Source organism: Pteropus medius, unplaced genomic scaffold, assembly GCF_902729225.1.
Source record: "Pteropus medius unplaced genomic scaffold, Ma_sr-lr_union100, whole genome shotgun sequence".
Lineage (NCBI taxonomy): Eukaryota > Metazoa > Chordata > Mammalia > Chiroptera > Pteropodidae > Pteropus > Pteropus medius.
Genome location: NW_024350926.1, coordinates 3,206,347 through 3,215,751, shown reverse-complemented (window position 1 = coordinate 3,215,751; position 9,405 = coordinate 3,206,347). Strand labels below are relative to the sequence as shown.

At 38.3% G+C, this 9,405-nt stretch overlaps 1 protein-coding gene across 2 annotated transcripts in view; it reads right to left on the bottom strand.

Moving 5' to 3' along the window:
• Positions 1-959: 959 nt before the first annotated feature.
• Positions 960-9,405, bottom strand: part of PREX2 (phosphatidylinositol-3,4,5-trisphosphate dependent Rac exchange factor 2) — a 225,650-nt gene continuing 217,204 nt past the window's right edge. For both annotated transcript variants that reach the window (XM_039841811.1, XM_039841812.1), the window contains 2 exons: positions 9,102-9,169; positions 960-3,186 (listed from right to left, as the gene is read on the bottom strand). In XM_039841811.1, the coding sequence (XP_039697745.1) occupies positions 3,141-3,186; positions 9,102-9,169 (114 nt within the window). In that variant the 3' untranslated portion in view covers positions 960-3,140. The remainder of the gene's footprint in view (positions 3,187-9,101; positions 9,170-9,405) is intronic.

Here is a 9,405-nt window from a genome sequence, read left to right as displayed (position 1 = left end):
AGCCTACTGTTGACTGGAAGCCTTAGCAAGAACAGAGACAGTCAATTAACATATTTTGTATGTTATATGTATTATGTACTGTATTCCTACAATAAAGCAAGCTAGAGAAAAGAAAATGTTATTAAGAAAATCATAAGAAAGATAAAATACATTTAGAGTACTGTGTGTATTTACCAAAAAAAACCCACAAAAACCAAAAAACGAAACACATACACACACACACATATAAGTAGACCCACATAGTTCAAATCTGCATTGTTCAAGGGTTAACTGCATATTATAGCATCAAAAGCAATGAATTTTAAGTTGAACATTGTTGCTGCAAGAAGTATGTCCAGTGAATTCAAGTCACTGGAAAAATATGATTTAAAGAGACAGAAAATAGTATGAGACTTCTAAGAGTGGGATATTGGTTCATAAAATAAAGCTCAAATTCTAAAGTCAATATTACATATCCAATATAAGGAAAACTAGTACAGAAATCCATTTTTCTTTCTCTCTCTCTCTTTCTTTCTCTCTCTCTCTCTTTCTTCTCTCTCTCCCTTGTTAAATAGTAATGGAAATAGATACAAAATTCTAGTCTCCTAAAATTGCTCATACCTCTAACATTATTTTGTAATATTTAATTTTGTAATATTTAATGTTAGAAAACTTTGTAAGACATAATGAAATATTCAAGGTGTAGTGACTGTGCGTCACTAGTTAACAAGTACTTTTAATCAGGTGCTATGTTAAGAACCAAAATTTCTATGCTCGAACCTTCTTCTCTTTTAGGTGGAGAGAGGCAGATGTCCACACTCAGAACTTAAAAGAATTGTTAGCAGCCTTTAGCAATGTTTAAAAGTCCACTGGTTGTAGAGGAGTATGTGAGCATTTAGGTAAAACTAATCTAAAAACTCAAAGCCAGTTAAATGTCCAATGTCACATGGAGGTATATCATAGTTTTGAAAAATTGTCTCTATCTATTCAATAGACTTTTTTTTTTTTACTGTTATTATTGTTTTGGAATCATAGTGGAATTTTATATGATATACTATTCCAGACTTTCAAAATATATCTAAAACTGTTATTTTCAATTATGAAGAATATATTTTTTCAGACTGCAAAAGCACTGGGTTACCTCAAAATGTGTACTTAGACTGGTAAAATATCCAGGAAATCCTAAGCTTTTCATATAGTAAAAGCACTTTACATATTTCCATTCACTTTTTTCCTCAATATAAAATGTATAATTTAATGGCAAATTTACTAACAAAAAATTGGTAATATTATAATTCTTATGGTAATAAGGAGAAGCAGCATAACACATTAAGAAGGCAGACTTCCTGCATAGAGAGTAGAACCTTAAAATATGCTAATTTATAAATACCACAATGGCAGATAATTTCCCCCATGAATCACAGCAAAGTGCGACTGAAATGTTTAAGTGACCTGCTTCATGCCTCTAAGAGATGCCACTTCCAGGATGGTGATTAGAAAATAAGAATGACAATATGAAAAGTACTGGCTAATTAATCAGTTTTGCTCATTCATTAGCCTCATGTAGAACATCATCAAATTTTCATCACGGGAAAAATCACAATTTACTAATATCATGGACCTTTAGGATCACTCGCTGATATCAAGAATGGCCAATCCCTGAAAGCTAAGGATATGCTTAATATAGATACTTATTTTAAGGTTATATCATCATTAAATTCAACTTTTTCTTTGAAAACGTCGATGTTGGTTTCTTTATTTTTCATTATAGATATGGACTTATCTCAAAATTCTTAAAAGTTTCTGTGCCAAATAACAGTAATTATTACCTTGACCAGTCTATAATAAATATCTCATACATCTGTAAACATAGTATTTTCGTTATTAATACACAACTGCTAGTGATGAAGGTCTTTAATGATAGTTTGAAAACCATGAACAAATTTATAAATTAAAATATAAAGTATATACTTTAGTTATGAGAAGCGTGTCACATACTGTTGTCTAAGTCCTTATAATTATCATAATCACAATACAGGCATTTTAATTGTTTTGAAAATTATGGATTTAAAATCAATATTGCTGTATTCACTATGCTAAAAAATGTTATTTTATCGAAGTAGAAATGATAAACATTACATATACTTTAATATGAAAATAGAATACACCTTGTGCTTCCATAAATTATCAAGGTCTCTAATAGTCCTTTTAAAGTTCAACAAATAAAGCTTTATTTTCATATCTTATACATATATATACCTTGATAGAAAAATACTCAGCATGGTGTATTCTCTTAAGAGTCTGGCATCTCATATGAAAGTCTTAATAAAATTAAGCATTTTAGGTATCTAAGTTAAAGGTCGAGTTTTTAAACAGGCTTGTTTTTCCCACCTTCAGCCTGGTCTTCCTTCCCGCACCTCCCCAATCCCTGCCTCAACCCACCCCTGGCCACAGCTGGCACGGCACCAGCACGCATGGCCCAAGGAAGCCATGCCCATTTCAGAAACCCACAACAGCACTGGCTGCTGGAGCCGTCCAGGAGCAGAAGGGACACCTGAAAGCAGCCGAAGAAGGTCTTGCTGGAGGCCTCCATCTCTCTCTACTGAGAAACTCGTCCTTAGAAAGAGTGAGCATACTCTTCACCTTACATGCAAAAACTTTCTGTGATGCGGGGGGACTGAGAACCGACGACACCCAGTCTACGCTGTCTGTGACATTTCTGGATGATTTAGAAAACGTGGCCGTATTTCTTCAGTGACAGACTTCTTCAAATGGAAATATCCATTATTACATGTTCCCATTTGGAGAAGATGAAAACAAACAAAATAATTTTAATAAATGGGAGAGAAAGAACGATGGTTCGTTTTTTTTCTTCTGCTATTTTTCCTGTAACTTCCGGGGATGAATTTTACTCTAAAAATGAAGAGTTCATGTCAACACAGAGAGATCAGTGTGTGAAACTGAGTTGTTTGAATGACTGTCTATCCATTTCTAGCAGAAATATCTAAGCACAAGCTGAACATGAGTTATTTACACCACAGTGAAAGATTTAGAGAAAAAATTCATTTCTTTATCTTGAGTGGAGAGTGTTTAGCCAGCCTGTCCTTTGTCCAGTCCAGTGTTCAGAAGCTTCTGCTCGCCTGGGTTCCTTGGGGTTCTCTTTATTCTTCTCCAGCTGGGGGAGGCGGCTCGCACAGCTTGTACAGCCTAGAAGAGGCACGAGAAGGTGTGAGAGTGGCCTGGCGTACGGACATTACTTGAGGTGTTTTCATTGATATAACATATACATTGACAATAATTTCTTGGTTCGTGAAATATGATCATATTCCCTATTTCACTAAAAATCACATATGAATTAGCAAACTCCAAATTTTCGGTTCTATTATTTAGAAAAGACCATCTCTTTGCACAGCTCGGTGACTACTGATTAAGCGATGCTGCATTTTTAATACCAGCTGCTTCTGTTCCAGTGCTTTCGATCCCACTGCTCACCTTGCTGGTAGCAAAATTGATTCTCCAAATGCCACGAGATAATATTATGATAATTACCATCATGTCTATCATGCTTGTCTGGTAGCAAGATAAGCATCTGTCTCATGAGAGTCTACTGATTTTCTGACCAGTTTCATGAATTTGCTTCATTATGCACCATCCTGGAGGTGCAAGCAGTTGGTTATGGACAGGCTGGTGTGGCACACTCCTGAGTCTTGAATATCACAGGCACGATTAGCTCATGTTTCTTAAGGAACATATGCCCAGCTTTGCTCATCCCCTTCACCTGTCAATAGAATCGGGTGGAGATTCAAGTGTGCGTAGGAATCCATTTGAACTGGTAGAGATGCCGGGAGCTGGGAAGATACACCCTCTCTGCATCCCTGGTATATTTGTTTGAGACCATACAGCATCAAGGCAAAGTTCAGGGGACCAAACTAAGATCACTCAAGTTCTAGCGCTCCTCGTTCTCCTGAATGGTTGAATCCTAACCCCAGGAACAAAGCAAAGGGGAACATGGCCTCAGTAATGACCACACAGTGCATACCCATTATTTAGGGCTCAGCCAAAGAGAATCAGCTGGCCTGGGGCGGCCAGATGTTGGACTCTACCCGCAGTCCTCAGTTGTGCCCTTGGCCATGTTGATTCCCCTTCAGAGCTTAGTCTAATGATATAAAACTATAAGGTGCAGATTTCAACTGTGCTCATTTTCAAAAGCATTCCAAACCCAGGGGTAGCTGCGGTGATCCACAACCTTTTATAGATTAAATTGAACACAGTTTAAATGAGTTATTGACAATCTTAGCAAATTAAAAATTTCCTTTTCCTTCAACCTTTAATCCCATGTTAATTCTAAATCAAAGAGGGAAGAATGGGAAAGACTGAATATTGAGTTAGCATCCTAGTTAACAAAATGAACTTCCCTAGTCTGGAAACACATAGAAGAAGTTATTGCCTTGGAAGTTTGCAAAACGTATTTCAAGTCTGGAAGGTAGTTAATGCTTTCCACGTCATCTCCAGGGAAGAAAATGAATACAGAAATAAGGACATCTCACATCAGAAAAGCTAATTTCATCCTTCCGGGAGAAGAGAATACATTAAAATCAGCCGATGCACTTCAAAGCTGCTTTTCCAGCTAAAGGATATGGTGTTGCCTCAAATTGCATTCCTGGGGCTGAAATAATAGAATGATGGGAAAGCTCTTCTCTTCTTTAATTTCTACCCTCTTGTTTCCCAGACAGTGCTGCCTAGTGAGTGAAAAGGCACTGTGGCCTTTATTCCGGCACAACAGGGATCATAGGCTGGGTGGAGGTGTCGGACCCCATGAGATCTGAGCCAAGCATCACATTGCCTTATCTTGCACGGCACGTTCCCACGGAATGTAACTAATGCTGCCGGGTACACAAGTCTTTGAAATGTCTGCCTTGCAAACTGGTGAAAAAGGCTACTCCCTGTGATCACCTCATGACATAATAGCTCTGGGTATTGCCGAGCTGGGCAGATTCAGCTTCTGCAAGGCCTCTTGGAAGAAAGTCAGGATTATTTGAGCTCAGACACATTAGTAATGGATATTGAGGGGTTTGGGGAATTTAGAACAAGCAGATGAAGTTTGGAAGTAAAACATAGGTAAGAGCTGGACTTCTACCCTGCACTGAGGCGTTTGGTTTTTGGCAGCTAAACTGTTAGGTAATGAGAGGCCTTTGTTTGCCCAGCATTTGGGGGCCTTTGCTTTTCTCATTCCATTCACGCACGCCGGAGGCCCTGCACAAAGAGAGGTTTGTTCCTGGCTCTGTTTAGGTTCAGGCAGCCATCTTGGAGCCAGCATTTCCAGGCCCAAGCTCAATCTGAGGAGAGTGAGCTTTCAGACTGCAGTCTACAGTCATGCCCTTCATCTTTTCTACATGGCCAAATAAAAGTTGTATTAAAGGAGACCACAAAGCAAATGCCTCTTTCAAGGCTAAAGTGCCAAAAATACTCTGTCTTTCTCAGAGGATAAATAACCCGTCTAAATCAGATCACATAGCAGGAGAGGAGACTCAAAACCATCTTTTCACTCTTAAACACTATAGTATGCTGCCTCTCAACCACACAAACAAAATCAAGCTTTCATTATATGATAGTTTCTAGATTTTGTAATATAATAGAAAATAAGACCACTGTATGATTACTTCTGAAATGTAATATTTGATTCTTGGTGAAGATATGTTTATTCTGAAGAGCCAATGTATAAAAGTTAGAAGGAGGAATAACCTCATTTTTACTGTCCACAAGGCATCTCCACATGGGTGTCTCATCGATCCTTAGACTCAAGAGTACCAAGCTGAGTTTACCTTTTCCTTATGTAGCAGCCACTCCTCATCTACAGGGGACACGTTCCAAGACCCCCAGTGGATGCCCGAAACCGTGGATAGTACCAAACCGTATATGTACTGTTTTTTCCTATACATACAGATCTTTTCCCTCAAAGGAAGCATAATATAGCTTCTGTTTGGCATATCTGAATTTCCAGCATCACGACTCTTGAACTTAGGGGCCGTTATTAAGTAAAATTAGGGTGACTGTGACATGATGACAGTCAATTTGATAACCGAGAAGGCTACTAAGTGACCAACAGGCTGGGAGCATCTACAATATGGAGATGCTGGTTGGAGGGAGGAGTCACATCCCAGGACGGGGCGAAACGGCATGAGATTTCATCACACTACTCAGAATGGCACACAATTTAAAACTTAAGCATTGTTTATTTTTTTAATTTTCCATTTAATATTTTTGGGCTACAGTTGACCGCAGGCAACTGAAACTGAGAAAGTGACCCTATGAATAAGCGGGGACTACTGCACACACTCTTTTTCCTGCATCTACCATCTCAGTGACTAGAACCATTCACCCTTTGTCATCCAAGCCAAAGATTGGTGGTCATCGTAGAATCTTCCTTTTCCCTAACCTCCTTCATTCAGTTAGTGTCCAAAGACTATTATCTCTTTTAAATGTCTCTCTCATTCATCTTCTTTTCTTCATACTCAATGCTATAATAATCTTTCAAGCTCCTGCCTTCAGTCTTAGCTGCCCTCAGATGGATTTTCCTAATACTATCAGAGATAAATTTGAAAATTTAAATATTCTAGACAGGTAGATTGTTTATTAGTGCCTCCCTATTGTTTCTAAATTAAAATAAAAATGTTTCAGTATCTCCTACAAGTCTCTTCCTGACCGAGCCCCTGCCTATGTCCCCAACCTCACTTTGCATCATTCATAAATCATATTCGACCAGTAGTCACAGAGATCCAGGTGTAGTTCTCAGAATGTGATGTGTTCTCCACGCATTGGTGACATTGCATCAGCTCTGGAGGACATCTAATACTACATAGACTGGACCAGGGACATTCTGCAACCTCCCCTCTCCATCCGCAGACTGAGTTATGTGCCGCTTCTCTGTGTTCCCATGGTGATCTGTGCCTATTGCTGTCACAGCTTTTATATACTGTATACTGTTTTCATTTTATTCAGTGGTCCCTCTACTGAGCACATCAGTGACTGGAGGAAGAGACTGCATCTTTATCTCTCGTTTTTAACAAAGTACCTGACACCTACAAACACACAGGCAGAAAGTCAATATGCTGAGTGAATTTTAAACTATGAAAGATGGTGGATGGTTCTAAGAAAACTATGAAGAGATTGGTTGGGGCTTTGAATCAAATATTATCTCGGGCAGAGATAACAATCTTTATCTCCATGAAGTTATCTGTAGAACTATGACTCCGACTTGCCTATGGATGGTCTTAAGAGCCACATGTGTCCTTCAGTTTGATGTCTTGGGCAGGAGCCCCGGTTCCGAGCTGGGAGGGATCCCAGCCCCTGCAGTCGTCGGCACTCTCACATTCTATCTGTTCTTATAATTCTGTTTCACTCACCTCATCTTTTCAAACGAAAGCTCCTTGAGGGCCAGAACTATTTCTACTTCCTGTTTACATGCTCTTTGGGGCACAGCAGAGTGCTCTGTAATTCTTATATTCGCAATAAATATTTGTAGAGTGAATGAAAGAATAAATAAAATAAAACTTGAAAATTACTCTAGGTTTCTCTCTCAGGGCTATTATTCCTTTGCAAAAAAAAAATATCAACTTTCCAGCTGGCACATTTTATTATATTTCATTTCAAGTGTTTTAAAACATAACCCAATAAAGAAAAGAGTGAGTTCCTCCATTTCTTTTCTTGTATTCAGCTTGTGTATTGGGTTATTGATCAAGGTGCTGCAGGCTTATCCTGGGCCACTGTTTACTATTTTTTATAAGCTCTAACTAAGAGGACCTTGCTGTGCCATTATCGTGTTTTCTTATCGAAATTTTAACACTTCATTTGGTCTATTATCCGAATATATCATGGTCTGCTCAAGGTGCTAGAGAGCAAACATCCTGTGAAATGATTCTTTAGCAATAAAAAGTCTTAGCTTTTAATCTAATCAACTGTGAAAGATAACATCAACAAGATTTGGGGATTAAATAGGGTTAGGAGTCAGCACTAAAAGTAAATGCAATTACAACAGGAGTGCTCCATTCATTTCCGGGAGGAAAATATGTTTTGTCTTTTAAAAGTACTTTCACTGACCACACAGTTTTTCAGAATGAAATATGACTTCGTAAATTCTGCAGCCGTCATTGTCTCTCTGGTAACTGCTTTGTACATAGAAGGAAAGAGTGTCTCATCTGTGACACTGCTTGGAGGAGCCTGCTTTTTGTTAAAATGCAAATGTATAAAAACAATCGAATGTAAAAGAAATCATTTAACTTTGCCCTACTGCAGAAGAGATGGCTGCCTACCCTGACGTCACCAAGGGAATCAAATTAACAACATTTCTTCGATGTCTGTTCCCATGTTCGTTTATTTTATAGGTGGATTAGAGTCCTTTTCTATGATGCTTTTTAAATCGTGACTATTGGGTATGATAACAAACAAAAAACTCACTCATTCGTTTGTTCATTCACACATTCTTGAAATCAGTTCAGATGTTCACATGGAGGCACTATGATGAACAATGAATAAAACCCAAAAAACGTATTTCTTGGCTTCCAAAGAATTCATATTCAGGTTGGGCAAAGAGACAAGTAACAATATATTGCAACACAATCGGGGCTAGAGTATGCAAGATATGAAGCGAGCATCAAGAGGAAGGAAACTCAACCAAGACTTTGAGGAGAAAATGACATTTAAGTTGGGTTTTGTGGTTAAATAGTTTTTCATATAGATGCAGATGGGAAAGGCAATCATGCCAGAGGGAACAGCATGCACAATCATAAAAGTAGAAAGGAAAATGGCAGTTTGGCAGTTTGGCAGTGTTGGAATATAAATTTTCATGGTAACTGTATGGGCTTTTGTTTTTGAATTCACGATGGAACTTGCAAAATAGAATAATGTCAAGACTTGTCCTTGCTACCTCTAAATTTGCTTCAGCTAAAATTCCATTTCATTCAGAGATCACTTAGGCCGAATCACATTTAGCCATTGAATGTTTACAAGGCCGATTTCCATGATTACGATCAGTTCTACACTGGACATATGCCAGAGCAGTTGCATCAGCCGTGAGAGACATTCCCAGGGAAAAAGGGCAGCAAGCTCTCTGGGAAGTCACTTACCTGGGAGCAGACTGTGGGGTCCGGTCTCTGACTCCCAGATTCTTTGCTGTGTTCTGAACTCTTGCTCCCTAAAAGAAGTAAGGAAAATCACTCTTAGCTCTACATTGCTTTATTACATACCATTAATATTTGAGTGTAGAATATTTATTCCACCATGTAATTAACATCACAAGAGACTGGATGAGGAGGAAGAGAGAAATCATCCTCTGAGCATTTTCAAAATTAATTCTTTTACGAAACAAGATACACTGATATACTGTTTCGAAGGATTTATGTGTATTCCAACAGCCATCTAAATCATTCA